Source organism: Pholis gunnellus (assembly GCF_910591455.1).
Source record: "Pholis gunnellus genome assembly, chromosome: 5".
Classification (NCBI taxonomy): Eukaryota; Metazoa; Chordata; class Actinopteri; order Perciformes; family Pholidae; genus Pholis; species Pholis gunnellus.
This window is the reverse complement of record NC_136531.1, coordinates 14118244-14140979: the sequence shown is the minus strand read 5'-3', so window position 1 is coordinate 14140979 and position 22736 is coordinate 14118244. Positions and strand designations below refer to the sequence as shown.

Sequence of the window (22736 nt, the reverse complement as noted above, 5' to 3'; positions counted from 1 at the left end):
ACATGACGGTGTATGCCCTCAAGACAGAAGAAACACGTCCTGTGAAAACACAGAGGCAGAGCCACAAACACACATGGACAGGCATTGTTTACTGTACACACACACACACACACACACACACACCTCTCTGAGCCACAGTAGATAACACGCACATGCAGTATATACACACTAACACACACGCACGCACACATACACAGGTTTGCTGTTGATGGTGCAGGTAAAGCTGTGCTTTCCCAAGCAGTTTGAACTTTGTGTGAGACTGGCAAACATCCCTGCGTGTAGGGTAAGCAGATTTTCTGCCTTCTTGCGCAAAAACTACAATAAGGGAGAGTGGGATGGAGGGGGGGAGGGAAGTAGGGAGGGAAGGAGGGATACGGGAGCGAGGGAGGGAGAGAGAGAATGACAATGTGTTTTAGTGCTTTCCTTCAACACTATGATGGTAGATGAGAAACGGTCAGAAAATATATAGGGAAGGTGAGATCTCTTTGTGTCTTGAGGGCGGCAGCAGCACAGAGCACATGCTTTATACTACTCACAGGTAGAGCTAAATCATGTGACAGTAAACCTGCATCAAGTGAAAGGCACAAACTATGGAAAGTGAGAAATGTAGTGTCAGTGCAGAGGGTAACATTTCTGCAGGGACTCCTTACATTGCACATGTTTGGTGACTTTAGAGGACGAATGCACGAGGAAGTTTGGATTTCAATTGATTTTTCTGTTTAACAATAGTCGGCAAGGTTGTGAATGTTCTATATCTCTATAGAAGTCGAAGGTGTTCAAATGTAAACTAAAAAAATGGATATATCTCAGTAGACCGACATCACTTACAAACACATTGAAGGCTTTGTAAAATTATTGTGAGCTATTATTTTGTATAACTAATTAAAAAAAGCATCCCTTTATAACAAGCATTGTTCTCGATTTTGTGATATTTTACAAACCAAACAATCCGTCAATCACTTAAGAAAATAACCATGTGATTAATCACTAGTGATAATAATCGTTAATTGCAGTCTTACACTGTATAGTGGCCTGAATCCAGTGCTCACCAGAGGAAATCAGCCCTCAAAAAAACATGTATTTCAACAGATAAAATCTATTAATGATATCCAAAAGTGTCTACATAAAAAAATGTATCTGTAGCTTCACCTGTGAAAATGTTAGTAATTTTGTGCCACTTTAGGAGAACTTGAATTCAAGCCTGTTAAACGCTGGATTCAAAGACATGAAGCCGATACTACGCAACGGCACATTTCTTCTTTTCCTCCCCTTTGTCCACTCACACTCACATGTGGTTTCACAGGCCGCTAAAACCAAATGTTGGGAAATTGCTGTTCACATTGCCCATCTGTTATTGTGTACAGATGCATATGAAACAAACCAGGAAAGCAGCGCTACTGAAGAGGAGTTGCTGCCAAGGGCGCAGCCATCCACCCAAGCACCACTCCTGCACCTAATGTCTATACTGTAGTACAAAGTAACACAGCCAGACACACCATACAGTCACACACTTCAAACAAACAGCACATTGAAACATGCAGCGCACAAGACAAAAATAGCATTTTTAACTACATTTAACACACACACACACACACACACACACACACACACACACACACACACACACACACACACACACACACACACACACACACACACACACACACACACACACACACACACACACACAATGCAATTTGATTTTGCTGCTGCAAAGAGCAGCACAGAGTGACATGAAGCATGTGAGACTGATGCTCAGTGCTGCCAAATTGAAGCTCTCTGTCTAAAGTGAATTATCTTTAGGTGGCCGGGGCTGCCTCACTGCTCTGTGTGTGTGTGTGTGTCTGTGTGTGTGTCACCATCTAAAGCTATAATGTGTGGGTGTGTATGAATGTGTCCCGGAATTAGTGCGACGGCGCATCTTTCCTGGTAAGGGTGTGTGTGTTTATTTGGGCAATTGGACGGGATGTTGGGAAGCCTGAGAAACAACCGAGGGGAGGGGAGCTAAAACAAACACACAACTCACATGCGCACAAATCTCTGGTATGGAGTAATTCGTCTGAGTATTCCTGTTAGAGGGGTTTATGCATTTACTGATCAAATAGTTACACTGGTCACACTTGCTTGAGACAATAGCAACAGAAATGGAGCTCTGCAGGTCTGTTTTATTGTCCAAGGGCAATTTAGTCTTCACCTCACATATAACCATGAGTGCTTTACTATTGCCACCACTACTACTACTACTAAAAAAAAATCTAGCTAAATTCTTGCTAATCTAGTATACATCCATAAGAGTCTATCTCTAAACTATCTATAAATAAAATGTGTTTTTATGCCCATTGTATAGCATCTGAACCTAAACTACAATTACTGCAGTTCAGTTGGTTGCTATTGTAGTGATGCTATTTCCCCTCGGGGATACTTTAAGTTCCTTTTATCTCATATGAAGTATTCAGATAGGAAAGCGGAGGTCATGCTGGGAACAGGTGACTCTGATCTTGAAGCTGGAGATGGTACATATACACAATAATGGTTGCGAATAAAGCGGGATACCACATTTCATGTCTTTTGTCTTCATTTAACAACCAAGATAGTAAAATAATGAACTCCACCAACCAGGAAAATCTGCATACAGACATGTAAATAATATCTGAATGCCTTATAAAGTGCCCCATCGGCGGAAAAAAAACTGTTACAGCTACAATGTGTCCATATTTGACTGGAGGCTGCAGTCAATTTCGCATCCTTAGTATGAAGCTGCAGAGATTTAGAGCAAGAAAAAACCTTTGCATTTCACCTTTTTAATACACATTTCTGCCCTACGCCACCGTGGACCAACGTATTGAGTCATTACTGAACGTGTGTCGGGTATTTTTGATCTCAAAGATAAAACAGCGTCCTATAAAACTGTTTATTTTCAGATTTCTCTGTAAGTGGCGCTGCTATCTGTCCAGAGTAGCAAGAAAACATCTATTTATGTACAAATGTGGCACTTTAAACTTTACTACTTTAAACAACCAAGCATGATTTTTATTATCAGAAGCATCTGAAATGATTGTGCATCTCGTAACAAACGCTCCAACAAATAAAAATGACTTAGATGAGCATAGCTGTTTCCTGTACACTAAAATAATTAATCAAACTATACAAACAGAGTGTGTGTGTGAGTGTGTGAATGAGAGGGAGTTATAGTGCCAGTGGGAGAGAGGAGAGGGAGGTATAGGGAGTGTGGGAATAAAGACAGGGGGAAGAAAGGAAAAAGATGGAGAGGGAGCTTTGCGCAAACCATCAATCACCTTCTTGGGGTTCAAGTTTATTTGGCTTCATTTTTTTTTTTTTTTTTAAATATACAGCACACAGAGACGGAGAGGAGCCGGGGGATGGAGAGAAAGAGAGCAAGACAGAGGGAGAAATGAAGGAAGAGGAATAAGGGAAAGGAGGTGGAGAATAATATACAGAAGGGGGCAAACTACCTGGGAGTGAGGGGAGGACGAGGGAGGCAGGGAGAGACGAGAGAGCAGAAAAGTCAGGAAATTAAGAGGAAAAGTGGAGACATAAGGGTTAAAAAAAAAAAAGTCTTCAGATATGTGCATAGATTGTGCATGAGCACCAGCACGAAAAACAGATTTCCACGAAAAACAAATCTCTAAAAAGAGAGAGAAAGGAGAGACATAAGCCAAGTGATCATGTCGAGGTGGGTTTTCTCTCCGTGTGTGTGTGTGTGTGTGTGTGTGTGTGTGTGTGTGTGTGTGTGTGTGCGTGCGCACGCCTCTGGACCCAGAGCCAGCCTCAGAGCTCTAATGAGAGACCAGAGCTCCCTCCGTCTCCTCCTCAATCACTACTCCGTCCCTCCTGCTCTCCGCCTGCGCTGCTGTCGCACTCCATAACTGTGTACAATTCTATGTAGGTTACTCTCACTTTGTATCACTCCATGTTCCGCTTCTTTCCTCTCTCTCGCATGAGCATCATGTAATGTTTCTCATATTGTGATCAGTTTCCATGTCTCTCTCTACCATGTGTCCTAAAACAGCACACCGCCCATGAGCCTGTCCTCCCCACGTTGTCACAGTTCTCCTTTTCTGTGCAGCTCAATTCTCCATATTGCCCTACGACCATATGAGTCACATTAAGCTCATTCCTTCCTTCTGTTTTACCTTTTAATCGTCCATCTCTGTCCTCTTTTCTCTCTTTCCCTGCACCTCATTCTGCGGTCATCGTGTGGTGTTAGTATCACAAATGTTACATTATATAATTTCTGCATTATAATAACAGCATGTTGAAGCTGCTAAACAGAGAAGTGGAACAGTGGAAAAGCATCTTTACCACAGCTGCTCCATACACGTTGATGATTTATCAGTGGAGGAGACTCCGATTCAAAACTCATTTCGTAAAGACAACATCTTAAAATTGTGTCATTGTACAAATGTATGATGCACCCGTGTGAATTTTTGACATGTGAATTTTTTTAGGAAAAAGAGAGCCGGAAAGTCCAAAAATAATGGAAGCTATTATAGCTTATTAGCTGTGTTGCACCATCCACTTTCATCTAACCTACTCTGCCGGATAGAAACTGCACAAAAGAGACACGGTTTTCAAACAGTGAAGAGACAGGAGTCGATGCAATCATTGATGTGAGTCTCTTCTAAACAGAGAACTTATTTTTCTGTGAGCTAACACTTTTTTTTATCTAACACTTAGCGAGTGGTGCTAGTTAGTTAGCTAGCCCTGTAGGCAGTCCCTCCATCACCAAGTCTCTCACACCTCCTGCTTTTGCCTGTTGAACCTCCTTTTGAGCCCCTTTACACATTGCATTGGAATGCATATTGGGTGATCGGATTGCAATCGGACAGTGCTTGACCACATGAAAGTACAGGTGCTAATGCACCCAAAACGCATTGAGGATGAATCGTGATCCGATCGGTGAAACTACCTCCGGAGGTGGTCAGTGACGCATTGGGACCACATTGAACACAAGTGTAAATGCAATGGCCTACGTGGGCAGGAATACGTAATGCTAAGGCCGTCCAGCGTTCCTCAGGTCACTGGACCGCCACTGCTCTGTCTGTGCTCGACGTCTCTTCTCCTCGTCCTTCTGTGTGTTTGTGTGTATAGACAGTATGTTTGCAGGAACTTTCTGCCTCTCTGGCAGTGCCCAACTGCACCTCCGGAGTCCTCTGCTCAGCCCTTTCAGACAGAGCGGTCTGATCTCAATATGTGTCTCAAGTGGACAATGAAGACACATATTAATACACGTGTAAAAATAGTCAAGACTAAATCATTTCTACATACATTCTGGGTCTATGCCACTTACTGGTCTGGCCCTGGAAATGGAGAACGTAGAACACAGCGTGATGCACGCCATCACCACCGCTGTTTCTCTGTAAATTCTGCCTGCCGCTCTGATGCGTTCAGGTGCCGTATACAAATCACACAACAATGCAGATACAAAGAGCAGACTACAATGACCTGAGACGAGTGCAAGAAACGTTTCTGAAGTGGATGCTCCAGATGAAAACCCCAGAAAGGAAGACTTGAAGAGAGTGCTCCTGGGGGCGGGGGGGGGGAGGTGCGGTGAGCTAACCTGCAGGCATACGTGCATCAGGGCGGGAAAGTCGCCACAGACACCAGACAACGCAACTCCGGTATACCGCGAAATACAGAGAGCCCTCCCTGCCAGATCCCTGTTGTTGATGTTTTAACGCCAAACAGAAGATAGTACAAGTTACGTTCAGATGCAAATATGACTTGCAAGCTTCTCAAAACAAGAAGTGAATCAGAATTAAGCAGCCCAAAGCCCGACCAGTAACGATGTAGATTAGAATAGATGTAGACTAGACTATTGTAGAATTGCAGACTTTGAAAGTGTTGGAAATCAACAATCTAGCATTGCTTTTTGATCGCATATTTACCATTTCTGTCTGAACGCAACACATTTGATTTTGCTTGGAGCATATGAACAGTTTAACACACACACACACACAACTCTCCCAAACCCTCCCTCGTTTTCCTGCCTTCATTCTGCCACTCTCTTTTCTCAGTATCAGGTACAAGACTGTTGGATTAGGCTCCTTTAAGAGCGGATTAGCTATGTCGGAGTCGTTTGAGGTAAATGGCTCCAAGGAGTCAATCTACCCCCACCACTACCACCACCAACAACACCTCCTCTTCCCTCTGTTAGACAGAGTGAAAATTCTTAACCTAATCCTCAAAGAGCCTAACCACACCTCCCCCTGTGCTGCACCCCCTCTGTCTGCCTTCTCCGTTTTAGGTTTTTCCCTCCATTCTCTCCCTCCTCCTTTCAGCCCACACAGAGGAGTGATGAAGAGTGGAAGAGTGATAGACGTGTGTGACGGGCAGGGTGGGGTGAGGTGGGGTGGGGTGGGGGTTGAGAGGAAGGGCTGGCATATGAATGCAGAAACTCCGACAGACACGCACGTAGGTGAACCGTATGACTTTACAAGACTGGCTGCTTTTGTCGCGTGTGTGCATGTGTGTACACCTACTGGAGCATGTCACTGAACAGTGGTGAGTGGTGTTAATGGTAAGTGGCAACGTGTGTGTGTGTGTGTGTGTGTGTGTTAGCATCTGACTGAGCAGATGGGGAGGGTGGGGTGCATTTTGGGGACAAGGGCGGGGTCACATCTGTGTCGTCTCTAGCGTTTGTCTTTGTGTGTGTGTGTGTCACTTGGCATGGTGGCCACATTTAGAGCCATCAACAGAAACAAGGTGATTAGCAAGTCGGGATGAACACATTTATTACTCTGAATTAATGGACTGACCTCAGTGTCTTTCTAATAGCTACATGTTTTCCCACCAAACTCTTTCAATATGTCCCCCCCCAAAAAATATATATATATTCTGTTTATTCTAGGCTGATATCAATTTGTACACCACTGATCGTGCACTGGTAATGCAATCTGCAGCTGCGCCTTATGCCACATTTATCACTAATCTATACACAAGTACAACCTGCTTATAGCCTGGAACATTTGGACAGAGACAGGCTGTCGCGTGTACACACACACACACACACACACACACACACACACACACACACACACACACACACACACACACACACACACACACACACACACACACACACACACACACACACACACACACACACACACACACACACACACACGTTACCCCTGCCTACCCTCATCTTGGAGCTGCCATTGATTCGGGCTGCAAGGTGCTGTGGGCAATGGTTGCCATGGCAACCGGCAGCCGAGCAAGGCAGCCAAAGTTTGAGCTGGCATGAGGAGAGTCTGTGTGTGTGCATGCATGTCTGTGTGTGTGTGTGTGTGTGTGTGGACTGTTTGTGAATGTGTGTATAGAAGAGGTAGAGCAACCAAGCATGCATTTATGTTTCTGTGTGTGTGTGTGTGTGTGTGTGTGTGTGTGTGTGTGTGTGTGCGTGTGTGTGTGAGGTGCTGGCAGGGTGACAGCAGTCTGTTTAGTATGCAGCCTTCTGACTGCATCGCCGTTCCTCCCTCCCTTTGGCCCACAGACACAGCATAAGAATGATCCCCCCCCCACACACACACACACTCACATACACACATACACACACACTCACACAGACAAGCACACACAGCTGCGGTAGCTCTTCCACATATGCACACACTTGAAGTCCCATACACTCAGACATCATGTGCCTGCAGACACATTGTGTCAAGACTGGTTTACTACACATTGAGGCCCGCAGGTCAATATTGCAGATGAGGTTAATATTAGAGATGGCTTGGTTACAGACACGCACAGAGACACTGGTGATAAACACTCCAACATAAAGGGACATTCCTCTGAAAAGGCAGCCTGTTGGTGGAGGTGAGTATTGATATTTCCTCTGCTGCCCTGTATTCACACCCCCAGGGCGTGTCGGAAGGGTGGAGATGGTCTGTCTCAGTGTGTCTTCTCTGGCGCTGTTGGAGTGAACCAAACAGCTTTGGTAAAGGGTGTGTGTGTGTGTTTTGTTGTGTTGTGGGGTATCGGGGGACCTATGCTTCTAACACACAAACACACACACACACATACATATATAGATACATAAACACACACTTTTGTGTGCCCACTCTTATCTCAAGAACACAAGGACAGCATTAAATCGCACATATACACATATAGACACTGTTGTAACAGACACATGCACAGTATACACACACACACACACACACACATTCATTTAAGAAACATCATCATAAGAAATGATGCACACACACATTTTATTGATTGGGACTGGTGGAGTGGAGCTCTGCACTAACAGCTCCCTCTAAGCACAGGAGAGGTAGAGTGGTTAAGGAGGAGAGGAGGAGGTACAGGGAGAGAGGATGAGGATGAAGGAAAAAGATGGGAGTGGAAAGGAAAGGAAAGACAGAGAGAGGAGAGGGGAGGAAATTCAAGGAAAAGGAAAAAAAAAAGAAAGGAAAGGAAATGTGAGGAGATGAGAGGAGACATGGAGAGGAAAGGTGCAAAGAGAACAGAAATGAAGAAATGGACAGCAGGAGCACAGAGAGAGCCGTTTGTCTTGTGTTTGTCGTAACAGGAAGCATCTCAGAGGGAACACAGGGAGAGAGAGCTAAGACCAGAACATGGTAGTCTCCACCCTGCCCCCTCAATGCTGCACCCGAACACCCCTTCACTACCTGCCTGCCCTCCCCATCCTCAGAGCCTCTCTACAGGATCTGAGAGCAGCTCAAGCCCTGACACGTGTGCCCGAGAGAGAGAGAGAGAGAGAGAGAGAGAGAGAGAGAGAGAGAGAGAGAGACAGAGAAAGAGAGAGAGAGATGGAGGAGTGAGAGAGTGAGCTGTATTCACTTGTGTGTGTGTGCATGTGTGTGACACGGAGAGAGCGTGTGTGTGGGGGACGACAGAGTGAGCAGAAGATGAAATGTGTGTACGTGAGGGCGGGAAGGTAATATCTCCTGCTCATGGGGATAGATGGAGGGAAGAGGGAGAGGAATTACTCGGTCAGGGCCCTCGCTGTCCCCAGCTCCCCATTTATATATTTTGAGGCCGATACAGATATTGATATATGGGGGTTGTAAAAATGTGTTATTTTGTTCACATAAATGCATAACATAAAATCTTTTATTTTTTCAAATCCATTAAATTAAGAATCTAAGATGCAGCCTATAAATCGGGAAAAAAATGAAGTACAAATTGGCTTACATTTCAGGTTTCAAGGGCAAAAAACACACAGAAAAGAGTGGACATTAATAAATCTTGCAGTAGGCACCCCAAGGTGTCGCGGCATCTACTTTGGGACCCACTGCAATACATATGTGATTTTACAAACTCCCCTTGCTGGACTACAAGGCACAGCTTATAGCATTATAGCACACTGGGAATTTTGAATTGGGACAAATAATTATTGTGCTTTTCCGCATCAGAACAGTATTTTTAATTTCATAAAGGAAACTCTATCATTTGCTGACATACACATAGGTGATGTCACTCACACTGATACAATATATCTGTTATAAGCTAAAATCAGCCAAATAATATGGGTCCAGCTAATGTTTTGTTCAGGTTCTGTTTCAGTGATTGTGAGAAACGGGCTCTGTGTGTGTGTGTGTGTGTGTGTGTGTGTTGCGCCTGCCTCCCTTGCGACCTTGTGGAGGTCAGGGTTCTCAGTAGAAGAGGATGGAGAAAGGGATGAAAAAAAGGAAAGAGAGGATGATAAGAGAGGCTCTACCTCTGGATAGACAGAGGGGTGGAGAAGGTAGAATGCAGGAAGAGCTTTGTCGTTGTGTCGTGACTCAGAGAGATATTAAGACCGACGCCGGCTCCTTCGTGCACTGCAGTCGGTGTGCGACACTGTGATCTCCTGCACACGCACACACACACACACACACGCTCACTTCGACACACACACGTATTCATCCACATATACAAAGTCACAACGTCCTGCTCCAATTTATCAGGATGACACCAGAAGCCCACCTCTGAGCCCAACACCTGTCAATCCATTCTCACCCAATCATCACTCAGATAACCCCAGAGACCCGCCCCCGAGCTGCTAGCTTCACACAGCTGCACACACACGCTTGTGCAACAAGCCACATCCGTCTCATAATCATTCTGTTACACACACACACACACACACACACACACACACACACACACACACACACACACACGTAGTGAGGCAACCGCATCCGTCACATGCAGACAATCGCACAAACAGCAGCTTCCACAGACTCATGCACGCGCCTTTGCTCCCCCACTTGCTGCTTCCACTGAGACATCCACCACCGTGGCGACGGTAACCGCGACAACGGGCATAAATTAGCGTCATGGCGATATGCAAAGCGAGGGAGCAACAATTAAAGCTTGACTAACGAGCTTTTGAGGAGCGAGGCTGAAGTTTCCCCGAGCAGCTGCTAACTGGATTAGCCTAGGCTACACACACACACACACACACACACACACACACACACGGGGAGAGAGGATGGAGCAGAGACCGTTTTAAGCACCACCTGTGACACGACACACATAAACACCCAAAGGTTACTGTTCACATTCACTAATGCAGACAAAGAAATCGGAATCTAAACCCAGCTAGCAACACTTCACCCAAACAAATAACAACATGACAAAGGTTGTCGGGGGGGTTATCATCATATCAGCACAAAGTACCTCACAACAAGAAATACATAATCACACACACACACACTGCCATGACCACTGCTGTAATTATAGCGTAACTTCGACTTGAAGCGTTTCTGTAGACTTCAAGTATATTTTTTCAACAATACGGTGTAAATGTGACGGTTGACAAGGCAGGAAATAACCGTTTCCCTGCTCGCAGAGCAACAGCTGCAATGTAGTCAGCTGTTTAAGTTGTTCTATTAGCCGTTAGCTGTTAGCCAAAAACACCGAACAAAACAAAAAAGTGAGCAAAAAAGTGAGCAAACTGTTCTCCCTCCAACTGTGTCTCTGACCGCAGAGTGGGCTTTGTTATCACAAGCAGCCCCTACCAGCCGGGGGCAGGCAGTCGATGGCGGTATAAAACAGGTAATAAAAGGTGTTTTGACAAAGTGTGAGCGACCACAACCACAAAAGGTCCTTCAGCATGCACTCATAATATTATGCAGTTTGCTGCGGCAGAATGCGAGATTACCGGTGGACAGACACAGTGATGAACACTCACTCACGGACGGACGCACACACACGCAGAGGAATTTCATGATTCTCCTGGTTTAGATAATAAGGACTGATTGAGGTCTTGCTATTATTGCCACTGGTTACTAGCGTTGTTCTGATACCGATAGCAGAAACCGAAATGCCTCCGATTAAAGCCTAATATGGGTGATTACATGATCCGTGCAAACACTCACACACAAACACTCTCATTTACCCTAGTTTTTTCTGATAATACTACATTGTGAAAAACAAATCCGTGTTGAAATTGTCAGGAGGAGAGCTAGTTAATGATAGCTGTTATCAGTCCGTGTGCAGCACAGCGAGAGTGGAGGTTCCAGTTCAAGCTCTATATTGTCAAAATGAATATTGGGCAAAGGTAAATTATAACTTCATCATGATGTGTTCAAATTAAATCTTGTAAAATTGAGTTTTTGGTGAGAAACTTGAATACATTTGTTTGAAGGAGACGTTGTCACAGCAGTATAAAATATATATTATAGAAGGAATTACCAGATTACCACTATAGATAACAATAATATCAACATTAACAAATGACCTCATTTGGACCAATTAAAGATCTAATGTGTAAACACATTCTTTATTTCAGTTTGAATCTGTAGCACCTCCTTGATTATTGCAATTAGCATATGTTGTCATTATTTTCCAGATTTCTCACTATGACATACTGAAGAATGTTTCTGTTTTTTGTCCAATGTGCCAAAATGTGGACACAGATGGTTTGAGAAGTATCATATTAAGGAGCTGATTAAAAGGCCTTTTTTAAAGACTGAAATTGCTTGTAATCAGAGATTTTGTATTGCAAAATATATCAAAGTTGGGGGATTCATGAGAGAGGAATTAAAAAATATATCACCAACATTAATGCAACATAAACTGAGATATCTTGGCTTCTACTAACAAGCGTGGGTCTGGATCCTACACTTCCCATAATGCAATTTCATATCGCGTTCATATTTGACTCTCCCTGCCTGGTTGTCTGTCAAACGTTATACTTCCATTTTGTAACGCAGACTTCAGTTGAAAAGGTTTGTAGCCTCCAAGCCAAGACAACCCCAACGACATCACTATGACATCATCAGGGTTATTTTGCCAGACTTGACAAAAGCCCTTCCAGAGCCACAGCAGACGTTATACAATTGTTTTCACAGGCTAAGTCGTGCTCCCCTGGTGGACTGACATTGATGTGTAAAATATGTGGATTTGCCCTTTAACTGGTACCACCTGTTGTCCACATACTGTAAATATTCCACCCTAATAAATGTCATTACAATGGAGCCAAACGCAGAACTGTGAATATTTTGCATTTCAGACACTCCATTCTGCATCGCTCACTTATTTTCTCTTACCAGCCCCTTGACTTTCTTTTTAATATGCTCGATCCTTACTCCACAATAAATCTCTCTTCGTGCATTTGCCTTTTTCCTTTAAGTCGTTTTTTTTTCTTCTTTCCTGCACATCTCTCTCCTCCCGGTCTCCAATTCTCCTCTGCTCACTCAAATAAATCTCTCCACCTCCCCCTTCTACCCACCCCCCTACCCAAATCTATGAAACACACACAAACATACATGTGCACAGACACGCACTTACTCACTTATGCACACAAACACACAACCCTTCAGGCAGCAGCCACAAAGGCCCCATATTAATAAATCTGCTCCTTTATTGGTGCTGAGTGTCTCTGGCAGGGGGAGAAAGAGAGGGAGGAGAGGGGGAGGAAGGGGGAGGAAGGAGGACAGGAGACGCAGCGATCAACAGAAGGGAGGAGGAAGAGGAGAGGTGACTGACTGACTGTAGCCATATCATGAACACAAGGGAGGCAGAGAGAGAGAGAGACAGAGAGATAAAGGGAGACAACACTGACAAGTGAATCATCAACAAGCACGCACACACCGGCACACACACTTTCTATTGACAATAAAACAATGGCCCTGAGATAATGAGACTAACCATACCAGCATGATGTTTAACTTGTGTAGGTGTATACTTCTTACGGTATAGTCCACCCACACTTCCTTAGCGTCCTCCGTCCCGTGGATTATTAAGGACACCTGACACCTGGCTGAACCACCGGAGCGTTCACAGTGGGCTGTAGCTGTCGCCGGGCTCTGGAAACAAACTGCCCGAGGTGGGCTCTCGGTAATGACAGCAGCTAGCTTGGCTTAGTGGTCCAATCTCAGCCATCAGTCAGCTGTGACAGATTGGGGATATGAGCTAAGGAGCCGTTTAGCTTTGGTGTTTGGTGTGGTGTGTGAGTGAGTGCATGAGCAGGAGTGGGGGGCGGCTATCAGTGCTGCTAGTGTTGCAGAGGCATCAATACACTGTCGACAGGCCATTTTCCTATGCCTATTCCCAGCCCTGGCTTGTTGCTGGGGAAACTACCGCCATTTTACCTTCTCTGGCTGCACCTCTGGAAGGTTTTGAAAAACAGCGAGCCATTGTCCGTAATCTGTCCCGGTCAACTGTTTAATAAGCTTGTAATACCTTGTATTTTTTAATTTTCTTTGCCATTCCGCCGTTTACACGTAAAAATGGAGTCCAAATGATCTGTATATTTCGTAGAAAACCTCCAGCGGACTGCCAGCATTTCATATAGCGCCCCGAGGATTGACAAGTAAAAACTGTTGGGTGTATTGTTCTCCTCACAAGGTCATGGGTAGAGTGCTCTATAACACCACCACGCTCTGAAATGAAACTCATCTCCAGAGTAAATGCTTTCTGTTTGCATCTGAAGAATGAGTCTGGAATCAGAGCTAAATCTACAGACAGTTGAAGGACACCGTCCTCCTAGAAGAACTTTATCTGCACAAATACAAACAACGTTGCCTCGCCATATTGATCACATCTACAGTTCCCTTACCTGTCCATGAGCCTGCATGGCGCTGTAGGGCATGTTCTGGTTTAACACTTTCTGCTTCATCAGCAACATCCTCTTCTGCTCCTCACTCAGGTGGGCTGTCTGCCCCGGGATTGGCCCCTGGGTCTGCCCGGGCCCCGCGCCCTGACCGCCGCCTCCCCCGCCACCCATGTAGGGAGGCATCATGGGGTTCTTGACCTGATTGTTCCCTCCCATGGGAGGAGTCATCCTCTGGCCTAAGTGATCAACCCCGCTGCCGCTGAAGTGACTCAGCGGTTTGGTGTTGTTATAGGACAACATGGCTGCTGTTTGTTGCTGCTGTTGCTTGGACAGGGTGTTCTGGTTGATGCTGTTTGGCTGTTGCTGGCCCATCATGCCCATGTGGTTGTGAGGGAGGTAGTTGTTCATGGGGGTCTTGGGCCCATTGTTGGGGGTCATCCCAGCCACTAGAGGGCCCTGTGGCGTGTTAAAGGCTTGCGGTGGGTACATCATGGGGCTGTTGGGTTTGTCTTGGTTAAAGGGACCAGAGTTATACGGACTGGTTGGAGCACCTGCAGGGGACCAGTTAGCTGCTTGCTGCTGCTGCTGCTGCTGCTTCTGCTGCAGCAGTTTTGCCCGTTGCTGAGCCATTGCCTTTAGCTGCTCTGCTGGAGAAAGTTCAGGTGTCACTGGTCCAACAGGTTGACCTCCAGGGGCAACTCCAGCCGCTCCGGGTCCTGTGCCCGCCTGACTGACCCCTGGGCCTGGATTCATCATGTATCCATTCCCAGGCCTAGAGACTGCTTGTGTCTGAGCCTGGGTTGGGGTCTGAGGGGAGCGAGCCACGCAGTTGTGCAATGGGGAACCTGATGCCATAGCAACTGCTGGAGACTGCTGCAAAGGTTGCTGAGGAGGCGTTCCATTGGCAGTGGTGGCAAACTGAGGGCCCGACGAAGATGGTCGAACCTGAGGAGTCCAAACACAAAATAATCCCGTGAGACTCAGGTACTGTTAACTCTCAAATGAGTTCAACGCCAACACCTGGTGCCTCTGACCTTAGTTTAGAATAAAGAGTGCAGACAGCTTGGCTCTCTCCAAAGTAAAAAAAATATGCCCATCAACACCTCTGAAGCTTTCTAATTAACACATTGTCTTTTGTTTGTTAAATCTGTAGATAAACAGCAAAGTAAAATATGAATTGTGGTTTGAGGGAGAGTTATTTCTCAGTCTTGTTGCCAGAAGGCTTGGTATCATCTTGGTGGTGCAGATATACTAAAACTCATGCTCACCTGTGACCTGGTTGGAATATTTAAGAATTGTTTATAATATAGCTAACCCCTTGAAATGTCTACAAAAATGTGTTTTAAAACTGTTTTAAAGCACAATACCTCACAGTTAGGTACATTATTATATTTTACCCTCAACACACTGTGTAAGCATTGGCAATTTCTACTCACGTAAGCATGTTTGTTTCTTGTTCTGCACATCTCACAGTTTTAATCATGTATAAGCAATTTAGAAAGAGTAAACAGAAGGACACACCTGTGTGAACATATTACTATGAATTGGAACTAAGAACCATTTTCTTTCTAAAACCAGTTCAAATGACCTGATTCCTGAAGAAAGTGGTTCAAAAGCAGTTGAAACCTTTAAATTGGCAATTTACTCATCACCTGGAATCCTTGCATCAGGAATGGATCATAAATGGCCATTTGTAGAGTGCATATAGATTACACATGGTTTATGAATTGTTACTAACAAATGTACTTTAATTCTCTTCTTTAGAGAAAACATCACACAAAAATCGGCATGTGACTAAATCACCTAAGCTGGCCACAACTTGGGGCAGAGTGCTCCTGCCATTGGACATCTTGTTGACCCTCTTAGTACTGACCTGTGGAGAGCCCATGGGAACCTGTGGCCCTCCCTGTGGAGGCTGAGGAGGAGGAGGCAGGGCTGCTGCTGGCGGTGCCGTTGTGTTCCCAGCTGCATCTTGGGGGCCCGGTGTCTGATTGTTTGCCGGCCTGCCAAACTCTGCCTCTTTCTTGTCCTCAAAGTCCTCATTGAAGAGGTCGTGCATATCGTCCTCGGGCACGGTATTGGCCAGCTCATCGATCAGCTCCTGCCACTCTTGGTCATTGAGGTTGATGTCAGAGAACAGTTTGTTCTGATTGGACAGAGACTGGGGATCAGAGGACTCCATCCCACCTCCGTCGTCCAGCGGCTCCTGTTTCAGGTCTTTGAGGAGGCCGAAGCTGTCCTCCAAGTCTAGCGAGCCGTTCAGCTTCATGTCCGCGAGATGGCTGCCACCGTTCTTCCCCAGCTCATCGGACGCCTGACCTACGTGGTTGCCATTGCTGTTTGTAGTGTTGTTTCCGGTGGAAGTGTTGGGCCCGCCAAGTAAGGGCTTAATGTCCATTTGGTGATGCAGTGGAGAGATGGGTGGAACATTGCTGTTATTGTTGTTGTTCGGGAGACCCGTTAGTGAGTCCAAACCACCAGAGCCATCCTTCCGTACCCGTTTGGTAGTCGGTGAGTAGCTGCCTCCATCACAGATGCCGTTCTGCTCTCCATTGAGGGGCGATCGTGCACTGTCCAGTTTCCTCTTTACAGTCTCCTGGAGCTGTAACAAAAAGGAAAGAGAAAATGGATTAGGGCTGGAGGAGCACCAGTGATGGGAAACGTTAGCAATATGAAGACTTTTCTGTGGTCGTCGGGGCGCTAACAATGGAAGCAACAAACCAAATCAATAAGGCAACAGGCTGCTTCCTCTCTACACACATCAACAACTGTCCTGAGCTGAAAATCAAAATATCACCAAGACCAATGGTACTTTCTGCATGGATTCTATTTGACTGAAATACTGATCACACCAATTTTCACACAGAGCACATGCATGTGTACATTTTCTTAAGCATCAAGTAAAACATGGGGCAAAGCAAAGAGAAGACTAGCAGCGCTCTCCATGAGGAATGAGCAGGCTGGGCTCAAGGTTTCCTAAGGAGGGAATGCAAGATCAAAAGAACAGCTTGTACCATCTGTAGTATTCTCCCAATCATTAGCATCAGCCAATGGGCACATGAGCTGCCCAGTCTAAATTCACACCCCGTTCTTAGCCTTACTGCAGACAGCCACTGCACAATCCACTAAAGTCAACAGTCTCTGTCATGGCACAGACGAGATAACGATAGGGTGCTAACGAAACACTGGCTGGCAATTAAGGAAATCACTATCATAGACCTGGGTTGAGGAGGAGAGGAGGTATGGAGGGACAGCAAACAGAAACTCAGACCTAGCAAGAGAGAAGTGAGAGTAAGGGAAAGGAGTAGGACCATGCCAACACGAGAAATTTAAATTTCTCCGCATTTTGGCCTTTCACCAACACTAAGCATGTGTTTTCTATCACAAAAAAAAAAAAAAAGTGCTTTTCAAAAACTTTGAACATTTGAAAACAGTGGTCTCTTGCAGTGCTGACATGAAAACGAAGTCTAGAAAATGGATACAGAACTGTCAGCAGGGTGCTAGCTTTACACTTAGCTAGTCATTCTGTTCGATTGATGAGACAGGGCTTACGGTTCATTGCAGTAATAATACTGTTACCAGTGTCTGAAAATATGAAGTATCGCTGAGGGAAAATGTAGTCCACTGTGGCCAAAAACTGTGTCAGTGTGAACCTGTGGTGTTAGGAAGCTTTGGACAGGATTTTGACTTTGTCTCTCTACAAACCCTTTCATAGAATTCTGAACAACAACAGCACTTAAGTGGCTCGGTGCATCAGTAAAATGCTGTTGCGATGGATAGCTAAATCTTAGTTGTTTATCTGCCTGAGGGGAGAAATATACAGTATATATTTGGTAACACCTTAACTAAGCATACATTTTCTGACAAGCTTGCAAACAAACTTTATTTTGTTACACCGTGTGCCAACTGTTCTGGTGTCAGAGTTTATATTCAGGACGAGACATTATCAGCATTAGCGAGGACATGGCCCCGAAGTATTAAACCTCTGGGTGCATTACAACCTTCCTGTGAATCTTTGTTTCAGGACACCACGCTGGTGACTTCCTGTAAAGTAGGAATATTGCCGGGCTTTTGGTAGAATAGTAAGGGAGTTGGCAGTGATGTAGGCTCAGGTAAACAATGGGAATTGGCAAACAGCGTTATGGAGCATTATCGCTACCAACTGGAATGGAGTGTGGATTGGGAGATGTGCATGTGTGGACCAGACCGGCACGGATCCTCAACAGTAATGTGAATGGAAACATGTACAAGTCTGCCCGATGGTTACAAGTCCGCAGCTGTCCACTGATGGGGAAGGGATGCTCGAGGCTTAAGGCACTTCTGTATTAGCTTCGTTTTCATCTGCCTGATGAGAGTGCATAAAATGGAGGTTTAGTGCAATTTTCACGAAATGTAATAAACTCTCAATCTCAATTTTACTCCCAACTCCTGTTAATTTCAAACATTAATGAAGTTGGCAGAGAAACAGCAGATGTTATTAAAATGACGGATGGGAAGCAGGGACCTCATTTATGGAAGGTTCCCAGGGTGCACATTTTGTACTCTGACCCAAAGCCAAGGTTTAGGATTCATTCAAAAAGAGGATGATCTTTGTGTTAAAAGCAGTGGCACAGGCTTGCCTTTAGCGTCACTGTACAAAGATTGGATGGCGTAGTTCCAATAGTATTTAATCTTTTCTACATTTACTCTAAAGTCAGTGACTATTCTTAAGATGCCGTCAAAGAAGAGCGATTGATTGAATTTAGCTTACTTTCTAAAGAAAGTGAAATTCAATGAACAAGTTCAGTATTGTTAAAAGCAATCTAGGTTTATCAAAACAAAGACTATCGTAAAGAATTAAAGAATATGTATAACGGAAATGAACAAACAGTACAAAAGTGAAACTTCTCTCCTTATCTCATTCCTCTCAGTCAATTCACACACACACACACACACACACACACACACACACACACACACACACACACACACACACACTTGCACAAACACATACAGATTTACATTAACTGGAGCGGTATGCAAGTTACATATACAGTTCGTGTATGCTGCAGATCTTGAGCTCAGAAGCAGTAAAACACATTTTCTAAAATACATGCTCTGAGTTCTCACATGTGAAAGAGTCAAACACACACACACACACACACACACACACACACACACACACACACACACACACACACACACACACACACACACACACACACACACACACACGAAGCATCACTGCTACGTGTGCAAATGCATGCTTAGCTCTTTGTTATTCAGATGGAACAACAGACAAAATATATTCAGATTGTATTCTGACCCCGAGGTGGACCCACTCAAGCTGGCAGAAGCACAAAGACACCACATCACAAAAAGACACACACCACAACACAACACAGAGCACACAAATCCTCCTTTTTTGACATTCTTGGTTTACTGGTGTGTGTGTGGGGTGGGGCTGTCAGGTTGGCTTTCCCTTCTCTTCTCCACCATGACTGACAGTCAGCCTAATTATATTTATGGCATGATAAACACCATTAGTATTGACAGCCAAAACTACAGTGTGTGTGTGTGTGTGTGTGTGTGTGTGTGTGTGTGTGACTTGAACTCTTAAGCTGGTGTAGCCATTAGGGGAACAACTGAGAAAAACACAGGAAAACACACATCTCCACTGTCACGACACGACTTCATCAACTGTGTGTGTGTGTGTGTGTGTGTGTGTGTGGTCCTGAAATCAATGGGTTTCAATAATTCAGGTCTCCTGAATGCAGTTTTTGTGTGTTTTAGAGTGTTCATGGCTGTATGTGTGTGTGCGTGTGTGTGCGTGTTGCCGGCTTTCCCTAAATGCCAGTGACTCATGTTGATAATAACAGACTCGGCTTTCAAAGCCCACCTATAAAAACTCCCATAATTATCCAGGTGGTGTGAACTACAGCACCCTCCCACAGACACATGCGCACTCACACAGACCCACCTGAAAAAAAAAATCATTACCAGTTTAACCTTCTTGATACAATCCTGAATAGACTGAGAGAAACAAAGAAAAAGGGGTGCAGACAGAAAGAGAGACATGGACTGTGGTTCTGTCTGCACAGTAATGTGACTCAGCATGCATAGCCTGAGCAACGTAACAGGATGAATGAACTGTGAGCCAGAACCAAATACTCCATATTAACCGCAATTAATTAACTCTTTGTTTCTTTTATCACTATTAGCAACCTGTGGTCCTTACACCGCTGAAGTACAGTGATGTAGCTGCCGTGCACTGCAGAAGGAACTGACAGTGTGTCTATTCGTTTGACAATAACGGCAATAAAATACCTGAATTGAGAGAAACGGGGGACGGCATGTGTGAGTGAGAGGGAGAAGAAGATATCGAGAGTCAGAGACAAAGAGTTTTGCAGCAGTTTAATCAAGCTGGAGTGCTTAGCGAGAGCGCAGGGAAAAGAGCATCGGAGCAAAAAAGGACGAGAGGATGTAAAAGAGCAAAGACGGGAGAGAGAAAAAGGAAGAGAGCGCTGCTCGTTTCCCCTCCTCTCTGTATTCTTTGACATAAACACCTGCTGACTGCTGCTCTGTCGGCTTCCAGCAACAGACAGAGAGAAAGAGGGAGAATGACAAAGATACAGCGAGACAAAGGAAAGAGAGAGAGAGAGACACACACAAGTTCGAAAGAAGGAATTATTTGTCAGGCAGATGGTATTTTCTTTCCTCTTTGAATGGAGGAGAAACAAGAACATGAAGCGGAGGAGTGACGGAGAAAAAAAGAAGAGGTAGGTAGCGGAGAGAGGAGGAGGAGATAGGTGGCTTGATGGAAAGGCATAGCGCGCCAAATGACAGCAGGGAGCAAACGATGAGAGGGTGATCAGAGAGGGAGAGGGAGGGAGGGAGGGAGAGACACAGAGATGGAACCACTAAGGTGCTGTTGTTATAGCAACCTGCTGCTCTGGTGCTTTGTGCGCTGCATCCTCCTCCTTCCTCCTTCTCCTCTCGCTCACTTATTCCCTCTCTTTTAAGGTTGAGCATCATATCGAAATCCAAAGTCTCAACATTTAAAGAACATGTCTATGCCGAGACATGATAACATGAGGATTTTTTTTTAGCGACATTAAGATGCTTTAAAAGACATTTTGAGGACGGGATAACACTTGTACAGCTAACAAAACACACTGTAAACCTAATCAAAAGTCACACATCAATCAACTCTTTGAAAAGCTTCTTCTCACCAGCCTCTTTCCACATTATCCCTTCATCCTTTTCTCTACTCTGACTGCAGGGGACAGTCCCGTCAATAATAGGCGGGATACGGTCATGCGATACACGGAAAAACACACACCGAGTGGCTACAGGGTGATGACCACTGTACAAGAAAACAAAACATGTCCGGCATATACATGCACGTTTTATGCGTTCTCTGGTTTACTCTCTCCGTCTGCTGGTTGGTCAGTTAAAAAACAAACAAACGTAATAGATAAATCCAGATAAATCCTGATCTCAGCATCACAAAGGAGCAAACACAGCGTTTATGCTAACAATAAAACCCACAAGGACCCATCCACTAAGTGAAAAGGAACTATCAGACAATAGTGGACACTGATTATTATTATAGTCTGCAATTCAAATTTCACAACACCAAAACAGACCATATGGGAATCTATCTGTAGGAGGGAATTCATTACCATCCACATTTGTAAACAAATCACGACATGCATTTGTGTGCAAAGATGAATAATGTAGAGTGAATATAATCAGGTAGCACAGACCCACAAACATGGGTCATAACGGGTCCATATTTCATTTGGATTCCCTGGTACAGGCCAGTATGCACCTTGTCTGTGTGTGTGTGTGTGTGTGCTTGTTCCTGGTCTGGCCCACTAGACTGTGAAATGAGTCAATTAAATCAAACAGGTATTTAATAAGTAAATGTGTGTGCCACTGTGGGTGTGAGTGGTGTTAATCGGGGTTATGGCAAAAAGCTCTGGCACGTTTCCATCTACAGTATTTTAAACTATAACCTGCCAGTAAATGCTGCGGTTTAGTTGTAGGTTCTCTGACTTGGTACCACAAGTTTGTCCTTATGAGTTTCTAAAGTTGTGTTCAGGAAAATGACTGTCGGTGTGCGGCAAAAACTGCACTTGTTGGAAACTTATCCGGAAAAATCTAATTGAATGAACTTGCTTTGAGGGATTATTTCACCAGACATAATGTGAAGGAGAGGGTTAACGCTGCATTCATACCAAATCAGGCAAAAACAACAGTCCTCCCATTCCGTTGAATGAGGGAAGCTACGACCGCAGAGGATGCCGAAATTAAAAAACGTAGCGGCCTGCGGCACAAGGAATCAACTTTTGGAGAAACGCAACTCGATGTAACTATGTGGTGGCCAATCGCGTAAACAGTGATCAACAGTCACTCGAATGGGCTATTTAAGTGACACTCCCACACCGCCGCACGCCTGCTTTAGTGTGAATGTAGCCAATCAGAAGACATAAACCTAAAAGGAAATGCACCAGTGGTTTCCTTCACATACATGTCACATGAACCTTATTTTCTCTATAGCGAAGTGACACTGTAGCAAGATGGCCTCAATGATTGACTGTTTGGCTTATTATAAAATTACATTTCATCAAGTTATTTCAGTGAGGAGAACCGGGTGGATATGAGCGCAGATTAAGAGGGAAAACAGGCAGAAGAGTCAGAGAGTCTGTCCTTCATCTCAAGG

General features: G+C 44.8%; 1 protein-coding gene across 1 annotated transcript in view; it reads right to left on the bottom strand.

Moving 5' to 3' along the window:
• Positions 1-22736, bottom strand: part of maml3 (mastermind-like transcriptional coactivator 3) — a 92684-nt gene that overhangs the window by 30710 nt on the left and 39238 nt on the right. Inside the window, exons 2-3 of the mRNA XM_079159969.1 lie at positions 15903-16631; positions 14033-14974 (exon numbers count right to left, since the gene is read on the bottom strand). Of these exons, the coding sequence (XP_079016095.1) occupies positions 14033-14974; positions 15903-16631 (1671 nt within the window). The remainder of the gene's footprint in view (positions 1-14032; positions 14975-15902; positions 16632-22736) is intronic.